Source organism: Schistocerca americana, chromosome X (genome assembly GCF_021461395.2).
Source record: "Schistocerca americana isolate TAMUIC-IGC-003095 chromosome X, iqSchAmer2.1, whole genome shotgun sequence".
In the NCBI taxonomy this organism is placed as follows: Eukaryota; Metazoa; Arthropoda; class Insecta; order Orthoptera; family Acrididae; genus Schistocerca; species Schistocerca americana.
The window spans coordinates 670162920-670183834 of NC_060130.1; the positions used below are offsets into that span (position 1 = coordinate 670162920).

At 38.1% G+C, this 20915-nt stretch overlaps 1 protein-coding gene across 1 annotated transcript in view; it reads right to left on the reverse strand.

Moving 5' to 3' along the window:
* Positions 1 to 1294: 1294 nt before the first annotated feature.
* Positions 1295 to 20915, reverse strand: part of LOC124554798 (protein jagunal) — a 45186-nt gene continuing 25565 nt past the window's right edge. The window contains exons 3-4 of the mRNA XM_047128450.1: positions 2563 to 2778; positions 1295 to 1646 (exon numbers count right to left, since the gene is read on the reverse strand). Coding sequence (XP_046984406.1) covers positions 1518 to 1646; positions 2563 to 2778 — 345 coding nt within the window. The 3' untranslated portion in view covers positions 1295 to 1517. The remainder of the gene's footprint in view (positions 1647 to 2562; positions 2779 to 20915) is intronic.

The window sequence follows — 20915 nt, forward strand, 5'->3', positions numbered from 1 at the left end:
AAAACTAGTTTGCTGTGATTGGAGTAAAAGTTCTGACAAAGTATGTACAGAACGAATGTACAAATACAATAAAATTATGCCTGGGCAATATGAGCAATGAATGATTTAGGCCACAGAAAAACTATTATCAGAAAAATTATTATACACAGATAAATGTGCTGGCAATGAAGAAAAATGAAATAAATAAGGATGTAAGAATGAGACTAAACAAAATAAAACGTGATACTATCCAATGAGCATATTCTCACAGTCCATATATGCCTGCATACAAAGGAAGCTGGCCAGGATGCATAGCTTATTAGCAAAATCTGTATTTCAGAACCTGCTGCATGAGACTTAAGTAATCAGTACATCCCTAAAACCTCCATTAATTAAATGGAATTAGGCTCTGCAACACATTTTGCTTTACCAGCAAAGGTACATTCTAATACCATCAGTTTTTGGAAGTCCTATGAAATATTTTAGGAACACAAAGAGATGTCGTGTACTACTTCTGCAAAACATGAATATAAATGTGTAATGTAGAATTGCACCTTCTTCACATACAGCAGTTTCATTATTAAATATCAATAAAAAAGGTGACAATGATTGTTTGTACTAGTAAAATTATACAAATATGTCAGCAATACATAAGACAATTATTCAGTCACATTAGACTCCACAAATTTAGGACAACCATCTGGGGGATAAAACATAGCAATAGGGTTACAGGCATTAATTATGTTGTCCACACAACACTACACATTTTGCTATCAGTTTGCAGCACATATCACCAAGGTATTGCAGGTGTATCACTAAGAATTTGTGTTGTGGTTATGCACATGGCTAACTAGGATGGACAGGAAAGGCTGCAACATAAACATATTTGTTTTGTTTCAGAACATGATCACTCTCATACAACATGTAAGCTTTTGAAACTTTTGTTGGAGGCTGGGTCAAATATTCAGCTTCATTAAATTATAAACAAAGTAGGAACTCATTATGACAAGATGGTTAAAGTGAAAGGGAGCATGAAAGATTGCCAAAGTTGTAATAAATGTTTATAATTTTCTCCCACTTCAAAATAAAGCAAATGCTCCCAAGGTATTCAGCTTTAAGGAACCTGAGGTAGCTAATAAATGCTGCACCCATTTTCCCCCAATCATCATCATCATCATCATCATCATCATCATCATCCTCCTCCTTCTTCTTCTTCTTCAATGGTGACAGTGATACAATTTCAGAATAATTAAAGCTAATCTAATGAATGATTGAAACAATATTTTGAAAATAAATTGTTTGTTGAGAAAATAAATAGGTTCATGAAATAATCAGTTTGTTTATGCAGTATTAACACACTGACATTAAATACAAGCCTGTTCTGCATGTTACATTATTGTATGCATCCATCTGCAACTTGTGAATTAAAATACTGGTATAGTGAACAAAATGTTTTTTAAAAAAGAAAAAAACCAATGAATTGTCAGAGGGGCATCATTAACAAAACTGAATACATGAAATTATTAAAAAATGCACTTTCAGTCAACTTTTTTTGTTCCTCTGGCTTTCCAAGCAGTTACAAGATTCCATGCAAAGTACAAGGAAAAGAAATGGACTTGGACAGCTAGTAAGATGAATCCATACCACAGTAGTGCATAGGGGTATCCCTGGAAAGAAAATTTCAATATTAAACTGATGAAAAAACTTGCTATATTTAGGCAGCAAATAAGGTTTGTAGTGGTAAGACATAAAATACAGGAAGCTACACATTAACCTTACAGTCACAAGAAGCAGAAAGACTAACCTCCTTGAGAACAACACTCATAAAGGAACATACACAGATGAAATCATTATACTTGTAAAAACTGCCAATCCAGTACTTATAATCTTGTACTTGATGCTGTGCAGGAACTATCAGCTAACTATAACTATCTTCTTCTGCAAATAAGTTTGAGCAGAAGACCACTCATACTAAAATTAATTATGTTGTTATCAGTTTCCTTGCCACTATTTAAAATAGCTGCATGGGGCAGGGGCGGGACGAGACGCGATGGGGCAGGGGCGGGGCGGGGCGATGTATGATTAGGTGCATGTAGGTGAAGGGGGTGGAAGTGGGGGGTGGGATAAGACAAGGTGAAGGGTGCAGAAGTGGGACAAAGGAGCAGTGTTGGGATAGGACAGCGCAGAGTGGGATGTGGTAAGATGGAGTGAAGGGATGTCAAATGAGCGGGGGCTGAGATGGACCTTTGGGGGGGGGGGGGGGGGCGAGATGGAGCAGAGGTGGGGAGGGGGGGGGCAAGATGGAGGCGAGAGGTAGCTGAGGGGTGGTGCAAGTGAGAGTGAGCCAAGGAGGGTGAGAGGGAAGAAAAGAAGTTATAAGAGGGATTTGCAGGGGAAACCGGGTGGGTGGGTGGATGGGTGAGGCACAGTGGTGGGGAGGGTGTGAAGCGAGGGTGTGAGTGGGAGGGGGGGAGAGGGAGGGTGTGAGTGGGAGGGGGGGAGAGGGAGTGGCAGGGAGTTGTGGAGGGCAGAGGGTGAAAGAGTTAGGGGGGAGACATGTATGTATACACTCTTCATACTTACTTGCCACATCTGAATTTCCTCAGTTTCACCATCACTGAGGTATTCCAACACCTCAGTGAAATAGAACACTGCTGCATACATAAGTGGGCCAAATCCAAATAGAATTATTCCCATCATATATTGTTTCATGGTTTTTATCCGGTTCTTGCGTACAGCTGCCAATCCAAGAAATGACAGGAGCAGACTAATGCACCAGATATACTCCCACCAGAGCGGCTGAAACATTGTTAAACACTAGTGTAAACGCTGAAATATATATAAAGAATAAATGATATTTTATATCCCCTTTTTACTGAAAAAAGGTCATCCTTACATAGTCTTTAATGAGGAGATCAACTTAGAATGGTAATACATGATACATTTGGTCCTATGAGTTGCAGATGTATTTGACTCCTAGACAATAAATGACATACTGGCTGCAATGGTTTATTTAGCAAAACCAACTGCTTTCACCTCTGGACAGTTGTATTACAGCATGAATAGCTTTGAATATACTGCATGACAGATAGCTGATGAAATGCAAGATAATTACTGAAAAGTGTATCATCCAGACGAAATTAACACACTACCAATAGATACCCAAGCAATGATTTCTGTAGGTCTTACATTTAATAAACAGATTTCACTGTGTTTGTAGCTGCACATTTTAAGCAGACTAAATAACCTTTATGCTAATGTAATAACACATGTACACATCGTCCAGTATGAAATATAATCGAAGTACTTCTTGTGATTTCTAGTCGGAGTCTAATCAACAAGCTCACTTTAAAATCACTGCATGTAGCACTTGATGAAGACAACTACATTGGTTACCAAAATATTACGTGAAGACTATTGCTGCCTTCTCTTTTTTTAAGTAAGAATAATTACAAAAATAGTATATTCATATAAACAGCTGTAAGTAGTGTTTGCCTAGTATCCCGTTTACATCCAAATGGTGTGACAAATTTTCATGGATATTTATGGAAGATACAGATATGCTGAGGTGGGTGGCAAGACTTGCATTTTTTACATAAATAAATTAGTCAAATTAGTCACTTTTGAGATGTGTCATGCCACAGGAACTAAATTTTGTAAGTGACCCAAAAGCTTATTACATCCCAGAAAACTGGTGCTTACCCTCAAGCCCCAAACTGCTCCAAGAGCCCTGAATGTCGCACATTTATAAGACTTTTGTGAAAAATAAAATAAAATAAAAAAATTTGCAAGTCAGTCTCCACCTATGCTTTTGAAATTGTCATTGTACTGCTCAACACAGGAAAGAGAGAGAAAAGCTACCCTGTTGCGCAATGACAACTACACCTTATTTATTGACATGATAGTCCTATTAAACACAGTATTATCTAAAGCTGGTAGTAATCAGAATGGATTAAATACCAATTAGCATTTTTCAGTTTCATTCAAAGCAAGCTACTCCCATTGGTCACCTTGTTAAGAGTTGCTTTAGAGTGCATATACACTATTGTTACACTCCAATGAAATACTGTGTATTATAACAGAGATTATTTTGTCAAAATTAGTGTTTCAAGTTCCCTTACAGTGGCCTCAAAACAGTTAGTGAAAATATGGAGTACTTCCTGCAGTCACACAAGTGGGCATGGTATGATCTACCTCTGCTATATAAAATGTAAAAACAATTGATCACGCTCTTGCAGACAGTTTAAATACTCACAAAATTGTAATACATAACATACAGCAAGTTTTTTCAGAGGACTTACAATTTTGCACAAAGACTTTGCTGTGACAGAAACAAGCACACATACTGTGTAGAACTACAGTGTTCTTCGGGTGCTAGTCTCACAATTTTCTGTGTAAAACCGAATTCTCTGCATGCAACCACAGGAGGTGCATGGAATTGGCAGAAAAAAGATTGGGGACTCTTTTTCAGCACTGTTCAGCAAAGGCTTGCATATGGATTGGATTAAGGTCAGTGCAAAACCACAGTTGCACCAAGTGAAACAGCATTACTTCCCATCCTTCTGACTAACCATTATGAAACTGTTGTCTACTATTCATCTGCAACAATTTTCATCCAAAAGTGACATTAGAACTAGAAATTCAGTACTTTTAAAGAAGCTCTGGGACAACACAGTAAACTAAACATGCATTGATCATCACCTCCAAAGAAGATATTGTACAAAAAAAAAAAATGTGTGTGTACTGCAAGAACATACAGAATATTTTGTTGTAAATCTGTCAAAGCATATCTGTGGGAGCACTTGAATAACTTTATAGAGTTTCAGAATATTAATGCACATAAGATCTTACTTAATGAACACAATTATTCCACACATGGTGCAGAAATAATATGGTGTTGATTATATAAAGGGCTGGTAACCAAAAATTGACACTTTAGGAAACAGTCAAACTACAGAATGAATATCAACTAATTATAACACCACACAAGAGTGACACTCAGTAATGATTCCAGAATGATGACAGTAAAAATTACCACTATTAAAAAGTGAATACAAGAAATCTGAGATGAGGAAAGCGAGCAATGATATCACACACAGACACACACACACACACACACACACACACACACACACAGAGCGTCAAAAGCTTATCAGGTTTGTGAAAGTAGAAACTACTCATCTTAAGGATGTATAATAACTCAGTTGCCTCACTACGAAGATTACAACATGGTTCAATGAATCAGAGTTCTGCACAAAAAGGAATAAAGAGTCAAGTGAAGAATGTATGTAACAAAATAATCTGGCAATAAAATCTATACAGAGAGAGTGCAGTGACAAAAACCCATTAACAGATATTAAAAAATATTTGTCAATGCATAGTCAATTTGAGCCGTTCTGTATTTTGGTGGAGACCCAGGTACAGGAAGATCTCACTAGAGGACAATGCTATGCACTGTGGATGGCCATTATACATGCAGGTTCCAAGGGCCAGACAGAAGGTTTGCTGTCACCTTGTTTGTCAGTGAAATTGCACAATAGACTAGTCTGAAGACAATACTTATGAAACAACAGGAAACAGAACTTGCAGATATTGAAGAAACTAAACATGTCTTAAGATCACACATGAATGCTTTTACAGAGGAATGCTTTTTTTAAAAAAAAGCATTGGAAAGGGAGAGTGTTATGCAAGGAAAAAAGTTGCCAACAAATTATTTGGTTGGGAATCAGATGTCAGGACATGCGCACAGCAAATTTTACAGATTGCTATGGAACAGCTGTACTCCTTGCGTGGAGTACTTCATTGCAAGGTGTGATGTAAGGCATTTCAGCTTGTGATTTGATATTCCTCGAGATAACTTCTGAATGTAATGACAAATGGTGAGAGTCACTGGTGATAACAGCAGGGACCCTGTCTAGAATGGGTCACAATCACACAGTCCAACTGCTGTATTCGCACCAACCAAGCAAAAATGCTCCATGTGCTAAGTGCCATGAGTCTCAATGTCAGTGCTTTGCTTGGCAATTAGCATACACCCAAGCCCTCGAGTAAAAGTCTGCCTGTCACTGTTCAGTTTGTCTCAAAGTAATAATTAACACCTTGGTAAGTGACCAATTATAGTTATTAATATAATGAGAATAATGTTTTGTTTTTAATACTGGAGTCTGATGGAAAGAATATGTTTCATAAAGAGTAACTGCAATAAAATTAGCAGCAGCCCAAAATGGAACATTCAATGACTACAAAATGCAGTTATTTTAGACAGTAATTATATTATTGCAGCTGTGCGTGTAATCCTTTAACTTGATACTTATAACAAATGCTGCAATAAAGCACAATTTTTATAGTTAATAAATATAATTAACATAAATCATTTTTAGTAATATAAAATTACACACATGATAAATGGCATTCAATGTGGGGTGTAAACAAATACTACATTACAAACTAATTTAGAATAGGAACCAAATGGACTTATAATGCAATATAATGGTTCTTAAAATTTAACGAAGTCTTACTGAAAGAAATTTGAAATATGGGACACACACAATATATAGGCCTCATGTGCTCAACGCCCAACTGAATGCATTAGCGTATGAATTGTTTAATGTAGAGTGACAGCAAATATGAAGAAACTGTCAAGCATAATGAAGCAGAAGAGGACAGTATATCTCCTTTAGGTATACCTGAACTGTCCATAGAATAATACACATTCTGGAAAATGAATGTTATGAAAAGAAGGAAGAGTGCAAAAGCTAATTCTGGATTGGAAAAATGTAAAGCTTGTTTCTCACTAATAGAAGGACAATGCTTTAACCACTGCATCGCTTTGCTGAACCTGAAGAACTTAGTGAAAACAGAATAACCAAACACGAAGAGGAGGCAGGTTGTGATGATTAGAAAAAGCTGAAGAACAAGGCACTTTTGGACAAGAAGTTTGATGCAATTGTTGGAACACTACATTCGAGGATTCAGAACGACAATATAAACTGGAGGACTAGTCGCATGGGCACCAACAGATAAAAATATGTCTGAGAGATCATGCAAAAATTATGTACATTATCCAGAAAGTATGATGGGTCAATCCTAGGTACACTAGTAAATAAATTCTGAAAACAACGTCAGCAGCATTTGACGATTATTTACAAATGATGATGTAGTCAATTCTATCAGTGAACATAAACCATGCTATAGTTCTGAGTCTCATATCAGTCATGTATGTGCAAGATACTTTCAGGACACCCATTCAGAGCAATGACACCTGACACATATTCATTAAGCAACTAATAGAAAATGCAAAGAGTAGTTTTCAATTCATAGAAAGCATTCTGAGCAACTGTAGTTTTTCATAATAGGAATTCTTATTAAAACTCCCATATGGCCTTTTCTTTGGTACTCTTAGAATGGGTATGACTCTTAGTAATTTGTAATGTGAGAAAATACTGAAAATATACTTAGGACAAATAGACACATTGTGAAAAGTTGTGTTTAATAAGCAGTGGGCCTTAAACATAGATGGTCAATCAATATGAAAAATACAAGAAGTGTATTATGTGGCATGTGTCAAAGAAACCACTCAAGAGTTTCATGAACACAAGTTGTGGTAATAATCTGCAATAGTACTCCTTGCCTCATTATACGCAGCAAACAAAGATAAAATGATAGGGATCTGGGCCAAATGGGATGTGCATAATTATTTTTCCACTTTACAACACAGGAAACAGGATGCTAAATTATACCAACTAACTTCTGCAATACGTTGTACAATGGCCTGTGCAGTAAATCTGTAAGTACAAGATAAATAAATCTGTACATACAGGAGAAATAAGGGTAAGGAAAAAAATGTTTACATATTAGACCTGGGAAGATCCAAACAGATCTGGGACAGAAAAATAGTGCCCAAGACAAGGAGCTCTAATCAAAATATTTCCATCAGAGTACATGAGCAATGATGTAAAAGATTGAGATATTTAAAATAATGGAACCACTGGGAAACATGTAACAGGTACTAATCCTATTTGATTTTTTATTGATTAACCTGTACTCTCCAGAACAAAAGTGTTGTTCTTGTTGCTATCAGATTTAACTGATTCCCTCTGTACCTAATTTAAGACAACCCAATTCTCTTTTTAAATTCTCTAACCTACCTACCTACCTGATTAAGTGATCCATTATTCCACACTTCGCCTGATGCTTGTGAATTTTATTAATCTTCCATTTTGAAAAGATAATGGCTGTTTTCAAGAGGGCTTTTTTTGTACTCTAAGAACTTTTGACTTATGATTTGCAGATTTCTTATTCAAGTGGACCGACATCAATTTGTAAGGCATGATACTACAGGAAGGACATCTACAATCGGCAATTTCTTCTTTCTGATTAATAAAAGGCTGTCACAGTACACAAACTTTTTTTAAGCAGGAGTTTCACTTAGTAGATGGAAGAAATATGGTTGCAGAAATGAACAAATATGGAAATGCACCACCAGAGGATGAAAGAGACAAGAAAATTTCAAAAATAAACCACCAGGTTACAAATTAAAAGCAGTGGAAAATAAACTAAGCAGTGGGAAACTTTATATAAAGAAAGCTGTTACACTACATATAGAAGTGTGAATAGACACTATTTTTCACTTGAGTTGTAGCTACTTTCAGACTAAATCAAATGTTTGAAAAACAGCACAGACCTTCTTGTGTACATAAGCATATTTGGGAGAAAATGTAAAAACCAATTCAGTCTCTCTAATTCTGCCGGCCCCTCTCACACTTTTGCTAACAGTGTTTCAAGTACAGAAATGAAGATCCCCAGGCACAAAATTGAACCTGACACAAATGACGACAGCTATAGCAATAGCTTTCAACCAGACTAAGACTCTTCCAACTCCAAACTTATATACTACAGTGTGTTGTTATATATATATGGCAGTTTTGAACATACTGTTATGTCATGCACATTATGGGAACACAAAGTAAAGATGTGGTATAAAGGATTTGATTTTATGCCTTATTCATTCCATCAAAAATTATATGCATAAAAAGAAGTTACTTACAAACTTGAGTCAGGGATGGTGGCAGAACAGATACATTAATTGTCTCTCTAGTACAAAATCCAGTTTTCTTACAGAAAAAAGACCAGAATATCCTTTGATAACATAACTTACACTGCTTTTGACAATAGTTTTGATCTCATAGAAATGCACTCATTCCTAATTCAATAACTGGGCTTCAGTGGGTTAAAAAAAAAAAAAAAAAAAAAAAAAAAAAACAAACACAAGAAACTCTTTATTTAAATATCCAGTTGGGGATTAACTGGGAGGATGTATTTATCAAGAACTACAAAACTGGTATTCTATCAGGCGAAGTGTGGAATAATGGATCACTTAATCATGTAGGTAGGTAGGTAGGTTAGAGAATTTAAAAAGAGAATTGGGTTGTCTTAAATTAGGTACAGAGGGAATCAGTTAAATCTGATAGCAACAAGAACAACACTTTTGTTCTGGAGAGTACAGGTTAATCAATAAAAAATCAAATAGGATTAAAGTATAAATAACAAAATAGGCATTATTGTTGTCAAGAGAGAGACTTAAGTCAACACCCAACATACTAGTTAACTAAGTTAACCTAATTAACTAGGTAACTAAGAGATTGAAAGAATGTATGAAGAACATGGAATGCGGTGAGGAATGAAAAGGGAAGCCACTGAGTACAATAATTCTAATCATTGTTAACACCTGCTTTAAGAATCACGAAAGAAACTTGTAAATATACAAAATTCCTGCCGAAGCTGAAAGTTTGACATAGATCACATAATGTTGAAACAGAGATTCCCAGAGAAATCAAAACAGGTGATGCTGAGGGAATTATATCAGGACATGAGATGCTACAATTGGAAGTTGAGTTTACTATTGGAGTAGCACAGTAACTGTCAATGGGTGAAGAAGAGAGGATATAATGTGCAGCTTGACAATTGCAAGAAAAGTGTGTCTGAAAGAGGTGGATTTGCTAACAGCAAACATAAATGTAAGTGGTAGGCTGTAGAAATACTAAATCGAATTAGGAATGAAAGAAATTTATGGCACAACATAACTGGAACAATCTTGTGACATCAAAGAATTATCAATTGCAGGGGAGGGGGGGGGGCAGTGTGGTGTGTGTAGGGGGGAGTGTGCAGAGGGTGGGATGCAGAGGGGGGATGTAAGTGTGGCGGGCTGGGTGGGGATGAGTGTGGCGGGCTGGGTGGGGATGAGTGTGGCGGGCTGGGTGGGGATGAGTGTGGCGGGCTGGGTGGGGATGAGTGTGGCGGGCTGGGTGGGGATAAGTGTGGCGGGCTGGGGGGGAGGGGAGGGAAGAGTGGCGGGCTGGGGGGAGGGGAGGGAAGAGTGGCGGGCTGGGGGGAGGGGAGGGAAGAGTGGCGGGCTGGGGGGAGGGGAGGGAAGAGTGGCGGGCTGGGGGGAGGGGAGGGAAGAGTGGCGGGCTGGGGGGAGGGGAGGGAAGAGTGGCGGGCTGGGGGGAGGGGAGGGAAGAGTGGCGGGCTGGGGGGAGGGGAGGGAAGAGTGGCGGGCTGGGGGGAGGGGAGGGAAGAGTGGCGGGCTGGGGGGAGGGGAGGGAAGAGTGGCGGGCTGGGGGGAGGGGAGGGAAGAGTGGCGGGCTGGGGGGAGGGGAGGGAAGAGTGGCGGGCTGGGGGGAGGGGAGGGGAGAGTGGCGGGCTGGGGGGAGGGGAGGGGAGAGTTGTAGGCTGGGGAGGGGAGGGGAGAGTTGTAGGCTGGGGAGGGGAGGGGAGAGTTGTAGGCTGGGGAGGGGAGGGGGAGAGTGGTGGGGTGGGGAGGGGAGGGGGAGAGTGGTGGGGTGGGGAGGGGAGGGGGAGAGTGGTGGGGTGGGGAGGGGAGGGGGAGAGTGGTGGGGTGGGGAGGGGAGGGGGAGAGTGGTGGGGTGGGGAGGGGAGGGGGAGAGTGGTGGGGTGGGGAGGGGAGGGGGAGTGTGGTGGGGTGGGGAGGGGAGGGGGAGTGTGGTGGGGTCGGGGGGGAGGGGGAGAGTGGTGGGTCGGGGGGGAGGGGGAGAGTGGTGGGTCGGGTGGGACGAGGGCGAGGGGGAGAGTGGTGGGCAGGGGGAGAGAGGTGGGTGGGGGGGAAAGTGCGGGGGTGGGGGAAGTATGGTTGGAGGGTGGGAAATTGTGAGAGACCAAAGCTGGACTACAGTCAGCAGATGCAAACGACGTATCTTACAGCAGTTGCGCAGAGATGAAGAGGCTTGCACAGGGTAGACTAGGAAGGAGAGCTGCATGAAACTCATCTATGGACTGAACATGATGATTTTCAATGAAGGAATCAAATGTTGTCCACCAGGAGCACAGAAGAATTTGAGTGAAGAGACAAATGGGTCATGAAGCTGCAGATGGTTATTACAAAGGAATCATCCTGGTACTTGCTTCAAAGTTTTGGAGAAACATTGGAAAATCATTTCAGTTCTGTACACAGGCAGGTATCACCTTGACATGATTCATATCCTCCAAAAATTAGTAATTAAGTATGGATCTGATTGGCCATTTGTGGATTTGGGCCCCACTCCCGCCACACCTCACTCCAATATGCTAATCACTGTACGACATTACTCAATTAGGGCACTTGAGCTTTTCCGTTCTTCCTGCATTAAGGCCTTCTAGGGACCACATCCTTTCATTGCTCCTTCAATTTCTTCTGGCATTCTGTCACTTTTTCCTTTCTTTAGACCATTTAGTACCTCTTTCCTTTTCCTTTCTCCCTTGAAAATTTTCAATTCTTAAAACTTTCCTCCTAAATGTTTCTCTTTCTAGCACTACCACATCTCTTATGTTGTTTCTTTCCTTCTTTATCTTTCGAATTCTAGTGCTTGTTGATATCTCCCCCCCCCCCCCCCCCCCCCCTTCCACACACAAGAAAATAAATGATACATGAAGATATTGTCCAATTTGCTAGCGTATAACCATCCTGGTTTCATTGCTGTGTTTTGCTGTTTTAGATATGAATGTTTTGTTGCATGTATACTTAATTGTACCATACGAAATTCCCATCTAGTGTATCTTTCCCACCACAGAAGTTTTCTTCTAAACCATTTTCTTGCACTGTTTCCCAAAATATCATACATTAATTATCTTTTTTATTAGACCATCAGTTCTTAAACATTTTGAAGCACTTCTTATATTCAGTGCTATAAAGAAACTATGTTAAATGTAACACTATATGAAGCATTATTCGTTTTGTTCAGTAAATATTCAAGATGTGGTTTTCTGCATCTACTTGGGATCAAGTTACTGAACTAATGATTCTGAAGTCACAGGAAACAGCATGGCCTGTAATTTGTCATTCCATCACTGAAAAGCTTGGTGAATCACCAGCTCTTAATTTATCACTTAGGTTGCTATCACCTCACATGGACACTATTTCTAGTTAAGCTTCAGCACCTTACATTAGTTACAAAAGTGGGATTAAAACTCTATGGAGTATCCTTTCAGTATTTTTCTTTTTTTCAGCTTGACTCACAACCGTACCTCATCTTTTAAGGGTGGGAAAGTTGGCTTTTCTTTAATAGTGTAAGATAGTCAAATCACCCAAGCCCCCACTATGAATGTGATGAAAAATGTTTGGCAACTCTGTTATTGTCTGCCAGTTTACAGGTGTTGCCCAGAATTAGCCCACTAAATTCAGTTGATATAGTCTTGTCAACTTCATGAAATATTCTGAGTAATTCATATGTAAGTTGAGACACTTTGTAAATTTATTTTCTCAGCTCCTGAGAAGTTTTGCTACATATAAATTTACATAATAGTTCAGATCTCGCTGGAGACTCAGTATCAGAGCTGTACATGGCTAGAATGAAATTTAGTATCAAAATCGCAATAAGATCTACGAATTTCTACCACTGCTACTGTGCAGACTAAATATCAGTTTTTCATATTACTCTCACAATTGTGGAACATCTGATGTCCAACAGTCCTCTATAATTGTCCAAGAGGTTATTGTTGTGGCAAAAGAGCCAAACTGACCAGCTCTAGAAAACAGTTTTTGAAAGAACTAACTGCAGGACGAGCACAAGGCTCTGTTTGCAGGCTCATCTTTTAGGACATTGCCTCGAGCTTCTGTTGGAAAAACCAGGAGCGCGAGAGAAGCAAGAGGTTGCACTGTTTATGCAGACTACACAAGAACCTAGTTTATCTGGACCAGATGTAATCCAAATTACTGAAAATCTGGAAATATTCTACTAAATGCAAAAACTCTAATATTTACTACAATATACAAACCTTTTATTTTGGCACTAGCAAGAAACACTTTTTTGTACTTATACTACATAATTACTGAAGTCTACTTATGTTAATTTACTGAAATAGTTTGGAACTTGTGTGGAGTCTGAGCAGCAGCAAATTCATGGAGGAGTTTCACTAACTTCAGTTGGGCTGGAGTTGTTTCTGGCAGACATTCTAAAATCTAAGTTAGCTGTAGTTTTTCGAATTGTGCTGTTGCCCCCGCACGAAGCAGTTCACCATCACTATCATTATCTGTAGTACAGCAGGTGATGCAACAAATTTTGTCATTACTCAACATGCCATATCCAGCATCACTGTCATTCTGCAACCAGGCATCTACGTTACATCCAAACAATCATGAATTTATGCTAACATTTCATGAAGTTCAGAGGTGTTGACAACTTCACAAACTTTGATGGTGGAACACAAATAGCAAGCCATACTGTTTTCTGCAACTTCAAAATAATTAGTTACATAACTTGATTTCAAGAAGGTGCAAGCACAAAAACCTCATCTTTGGTATTTACTAAACCATACGAATAATGTTTCATCCAGCGTTTCATTTCTTGCTTTCTTTATTGTACTGCTGTTCTGCAAACTTGCAGTTCTGCAAACTGTCTTTCATTATCATTTTGAAACGGAAGTCTTCAATTTCCTTTCAGTTTGACACAACTGATGTCTCTACATCATATTCTGCAGTTATGTTTTCCAGCAGTTCTCCTTTGACAGTTCTGTTTAGTACTTTCAACTTTTTGTCCATCGCAAAACCACTTACTTTCGCTTCAAACCAATTCCACTCAGGCACATTCAAAACATAGGAACAATACAACAGTACCAGGATAGCTTCTTAACTCTATAAGGAACAGAGTCACACTAGTTACACTGACTGCAGTAACAGTAGCTGGGAGCATATGATAGGTGATCTGTGTGCTGCCTGTGGTGCCAACAGAGTAACTGTACATATACTGTACTGCATCAACTATATCTATCTCCTGATTAATGAGGGCTGAATAAATGAGGTTCTTGTGTATCTACTATGTGCAGTAACAGGTGAGAAGATGTAAGTAGAAGACAAGTGCAAACATGCACAACAAATGCTGCAAGAATAGTAGACAACAAAATATCTGGGGCTGATGTCAGGCAAGCTGCAACTTCTATTGGGTTCTGTGAAAGTTACTTATTAATGTAATTACAAGGTCATTAGAGATGGAGCACAAGTTCAGAATGGGAAAGAATGAGGCAGGAAGTGTGCCATGCCCTTTCAAAGAAAATGTCACAGCACTTGCGTTATGCTATTACAGAAATCACGAAGCAAAAAAATTAAATCTGGCTGACTGGACACAGATTTGAGCCATTGTCCCCCCCAAATACGAGTTCAGTGTGTTATCACTGTGACATCTCACTTGGTAATTGGATCTGAAGTTAGTAATAGAATGTCCTAGAATGAAATTTTCACTCTACAGCGGAGTGTGCACTGATATGAAACTTCCTGACAGATTAAAACTGTGTGCCGGACCGAGACTCGAACTCGGGACCTTTGCCTTTCGCGTGCAAGTGCTCTACCGACACAGTTTTAATCTGCCAGGAAGTTTCAATACAATGTCCTGCAGAGATGTCTTTAAACACCTTAGTATTTTGATAACTGTTTCACAATACATTCAGTCATTAAGATCCTCTGCTATTATCTCTATTCTCCTTCCTCAAAAAATAGTAAAAATCACAATCGTGATAACATGACTGAAAATAATTTCTAAAAATAGTTCATGGTTCGATAAGAAGCAGCAAATGAGAAAATTATCAGTATACAGAGTTGGTAACTATTTTTTTCTGGAGGAATGCAAAGTAGTAAATGAACATACTCAATGGAAATTTCATAAAATTATATTTTTACCAACTCCTGAGACTGTAAGCAATGGTCTTATTTACATAGAGGTGTCAGTGAAAAACTATTGCAAAATGCAAGATAAGTTAGCAGAATGTTGTCCTATTTCTAGTCTGACTGCTTGTGTACCATACAAACTAATGTAATTTAATGAATATACATAGGTGAAATGACTTTATGTGTTTGGGTATACCATATGCAATGAGTAAGCTTAGTCAAAAAAATCACTACTGACAACATACAAAAAACAGAAACAATGAAAAATTAATTTGGACACAGTAAAATTGAACAAGGAATAAAAAATAGCTGCAGTAAACAGGAAATAATCCTGTTTCACACACACAAATAGTGATTAAATTTGTAGTTCATAAAATTAAAAAACGGACATGAGAGTGAGTAAAATCTGGCATAAAATGACCACCTGGAGAGCAATCATATGTTTTATGTAATTTTCTTGATCACAAAGTTTTTTTAACAAAATTTCCAGTCTCTTTTCTTCAGAATCTAAAACAGAGGTAAAAGACGAAAGCATTACTCTCTACTACATTAAAAGGTTAAAAATGAAACAGAAATCAACCAATTATAAAGCAGAGCATGTTCCGGATCTCCTCCCCAACCCCTGAACTGATTTCAACCAAATTTGGCACACAAACAGCAGGCCCCAAGTATCAGCACTGTGTGGTTTATAACCTCTTAGCTCCAATAGGACCAGATATATGGGCCAAAATGTGTTTTTTCCCAGTCCCTGGCATACAGGCTGCCCTGCACAACTGGCAGATTGTGTGGGAAAAGTATCAGCTGGCCTTACCATCCTGATTTGCATTGCAGTCTACCTGTCAGGGGCACACAATGGTTTCCCAGCCATTTCTATAAAGGCTGTACAGAGAAATAAGAAGGATCTGCAGCAATTCGTCAACACACAAAATAACACGAGTGAAAGCTGCCATGAATGCCTCAACATGCATATACAGGGTGATTCTCAAAGATATGCAAATATTTTAATATGTTATTCTACAAGTACAACTAAAGAAAAAAGTTCATATAAACATAGGTTCGCAAATGTTTAGTTAAGTAGTTATGGCTAATGAAAGATTTTGCCTGAAATTTAGCAACTTCGCTAATATGAAGCAATCGCAAAACTGAACGAGGTTAAAGTAAAGCATGACTTCCATTTATTTTGTTGTTATTAATCTGGTGAATCTAGTAAAACATGTCCCAGACATGTATCTGCAGTAGTTTTCCAGAACGTCCCGAGTTGCAAAGATTATTGCACAAGTAAATTTGTTTCCTTTCCATTAAGAATGTAGAAACGTTTATGTCATTGATAGCAATTGTTAGTGAGTTGTTTCAGTCATTTCCTAACCATGAAACGAGTTGGTTTTCTGTATTGTTCAGCAAAAGAACACGATAACAACAGTGTATTTAAGTGAAACCACATAGTAACTGTTGTAGTCTTTAGATTATTCATGAAATAGGGATGCCTTTCAAATTTATGACAGAGGAATATGTTGATATGGTGTTTATTTATGGCAAATGTAATGGTAATGCTACGGCTGCAGTTAAAGAATATCATGTACGATATCCAACTCTGAGGATTCCGTATGCACAAACCATTAGTGGAGTATTTTGAATGTTATGGGAGACAGGTTCTCTAGCCTTCGTTCATAATCAGTATGAGCACTTGATACGTGAAGACGACGATGAGAATATTATGGATGTTGTTCAATGTAGCCCGAGTACCCGTACAGGGTGTATCTCTCTCAACGATTAGGCATTTCAGAATCTAAGGTATGGTGTACACTGAAGTACAATAATCTATATCCTTACCATACACAAAAAGTGCTGCCTTGTCTGCTTGTGCCTGCATAACACATAGATAACTGTACAAAGTAATTACAAGAAGGTTCATTTAGAGGTACAGTTCTTAAAAATATTCTTGGTTGTACACAAGTATGCAAACAAACTTTTATATTTAACCACATAAAAATCTATTAGTTTTCTGATAGTTTTGTAGCTGATCTGAATTTAGCAGAGAGTTCAAAAAATAAAATTTAATTACAGAAATCATGCAAAAATTGAACATGTTCTGGTGACTTTAAAATTTGTATTTCTACAGGAACAAGCATTTATTACTAAGAACAAAAGGAAAGAAGAGAGGAGCATGTTTATTTTTTACTAGCATTCCAACTTCTTGTGTGAAGGGCGGGGGGTGGGGTGGGGTGGGGGGTTGCATGTTTGCATGTTGCTGACACCCGTTTATCATTTACAATGTTGTTGTTCTTTTTACCAGTTCTACTCTTCACTCTTGGTCTCTTTCTCCAGCGCGTGCATGTGGAAACGAATGACACACACACACACACACACACACACACACACACACACACACACACACATGTAGAACAGCTGTGTAGTGATAAACTGGGGGGGGAACCCTTAGGTCATCGCTTTCTAATGTAACACACTTTATAATCCATGTCAAATCTCAAACTATTATTGATGAATGACTATTGCTAACAAAATTATTATTGAATGTATTGAACAGCTGGAATGTGTTTCTTGATGATAAATGTATTCTTAAATGTTAAACTGGTTTCAGTGAAAAAATGCTTCATTGTCAAATGTAGTGACACTTGAGACACACTGTAGCTTTCTATTCTGCTGCTTTCTTCTATCTACTTTCGTGATGATAAAATGAGAACACTAATATAAAAAAGATTTAATAACAAATAATCGTTGCCCAAGATGTTGGAATCATTGATTCCAATACTAATCAGTTCCTAGAGAATTGGAATTAGAACGTGACATATCCCTAATTAAAATCATTATGGATAAATTTTTACTCCAATTTTTTTGCAGTAGTATAGTATAAGTAAAAATACTACCTATAGGCTGCTCACCTTATATAAACTACACTTTATTTCAAAATTTACTTTTAACATTGAATCTTGTTTTATTTTTTAATACGTACTACCCCAAGAACTGACGTCATTAAAGATGTAAAAGTTTATGATCACAGTCCAATTTATCTCCCCTAACTCTCAAGCAGCTTTTTCACCTCAGTTACCCAACTGCTACAGAAGCAGTGTTGCAAAACATATTTTCCAATACAAAATATCAGCTTAGAATTTTTTTTATAAGCACCACTTATCAATTAATGTTTAAAATGCACAAATGCCTGGGCATTTACAAATTTTGGGTATTTGCCCAGGCATTTATCCTGGGCATTTGGCCCAACTTATAAATGCGCAGGCATTTTCAACCACTACCTGTGATGATTGCAATTACTTTCTATTTATACTGGGCACATGAGACATACTTTCAAAACAAGATTTAAAGAGAACACATACACCTGCAATAAAACTTAAAAAATAAAAAGTAATGGACATAGCACACAACGTGAAAATTTTGTACCCCATTCCTAAAAGTAGATATCTTATCACATGATATTTAAATTTTTGTCATTAAGAGACAGCATTCTAGGGTACGCATGGCACATAGGGCTGTGTGCTGCTCCCTGCAGGAGCATCTGCTACATTGAATGGCACAACAAGAACTGTAGGCGAGATAAACTAACATCAAACTACAAGTACCCTGCACCATCTAGCAATAGTTGCTAAACTTCACTATCTTCCCAACGTAAATTATGTTATCTCTCATTTATTTTTAAAATGTTGATGTAATTTACTCTTTTCTGTCATTTCACACCTGATTCGCTTTCCATTTTCACTTTTCTTACTTATTGTTCTAACCACAAAATAAATTTGAATATGTGAAACACACTAATATATGTGCGCTCAAAGCGTGTTCCACATTCTTCCTTCAGAAATACCGGGTGGTTGTAATTAAAGTGCAGCTACTCACAGAGTTCAAATGTGGGCTGTAATTATTGTATGACAACGAAACTTGGTAGATATACTAATGTGTTAATGTGGAACTGATTTATGCTGGAGAAAATTAGTTCAAATTTTGGCATGTGCAAACATGGCATTGTGAACACAAGAAAGACATATAGAAATGTTTCTACATGTGTTGTGTTGGCAGAAGAGCCAACACCGTGTTACTAGTGGAGGCCGAAATGCACGCGTTTTAGCTCACTCAGGCTGGTGTGAGGAGGGAAGGACTATACTGACGTGGTGTCTGGAACATGACAAGGAATTAGAATTCTGAAAGCGGACGTAATTAGTTTGATACTAAACTTTAATCCATTAATGATGAACTTCGCTCTTGACGGTACATGATTCACAATATCTGTTCAGAATACATTCATAGTAACTGAATATGGCGCCTTGCTAGGTCGTAGCAAATGACGTAGCTGAAGGCTATGCTAAACTGTCGTCTCTGCAAATGAGAGCGTATGTAGACAGTGAACCATCGCTAGCAAAATCAGCTGTACAACTGGGGCGAGTGCTAGGTAGTCTCTAGACTAGACCTGCCATGTGGCGGTGCTCGGTCTGCAATCACTGATAGTGGCGACACGCGGGTCCGGCGTGTACTAACGGACCGCGGCTGATTTAAAGGCTACCACGTAGCAAGTGTGGTGTCTGGCGGTGACACCACAATATGTATAGGATTAGGAACAGAACATGGGCAGAAAAGAGCAAACAAGTGAGAAAGAAATAAAGTTTATTTTATTATTAATCACCACTTACACAATTTTTCAATTCAATAAACTTTACCAACAGCCATACACTTTAAGATATTTTATTTTATTTTATTCTGAAAGCAACCAGTTTCGGCAATTCATTTTGCCATCTACAGGCTTCATATGTTTTTACGAATCAACGAACTTATCGTATAGTGCCATAAAACTGGATATTGTAAAATCCGATTGTTGTGCAGCTGGTTCAGATGAGCACTGAAGACATCAACAAGATGCTGTACAGCACAGTTTGCACCAGCGTAAATTGGGTCCACATTAACTCATTAGAATATCTACCAAGTGTTGTTCCCATATGATAATTACAGCTCCCACTTGATCTCTGTGAAAAGCTGCACTATAAATATAACCACCCAGTACTAATTCTGAAGTCATCTATTCAATTTTAGCAAGATTTTGGTAATTAAATTTTATTTTTTGAATAGTTTGCTATATTCTGATCAGCTGTAACTGTCAGAAAGCTCATAGATTTTTTCATGATTAAATATAGAAGTTTGTTTGCTTACTTGTTTAGAATTGAGAATATTTTTAAGAACTGTGCCTCTAAATGAATCTTATTTTAATTACTTTGTACAATTATCTGTATGTTATGCATGTGTCAATGACCTTGAAGATAGCATTTGCATATTTTCTAGTGGCTGAATCATGCATGGAAACTCTGAATTGTGCTATTTTAGATATTAATGACTTGTTTCGGCAGAGCACAATGAGAGGTATATCATGTTTACAATATAACTTTTTCGTTTTTTAACCTTTTAATGTAGTAGACAACAATACTTTTTTCTTTTAGTTTTATTGTAGATTCTGAAGATGGCTATTGCGTAGCTGATATCAATGATCTTGTTCAGAAAGCTTTACTACCAAGACAGTTAAATAAATTATGTAACACATGAGAATGTAAGGTGTCTTACGTGTTTACTGAGATAAATTACAACTGATGCATTTTAACACTCAAGAGGATGCTCCAGTTACACAACCTCAAACTACGCTACATGCTATATGCTTAAGTATTTAATTTCCAGCTTATTCACTGATTATGATTCATAAAAGAAAGTTTAACGTAATTAGTTACATAAGTACAACATCAAAGGTTAGAGTAATTTTTCTGACTGGTTGGGTGGTTGA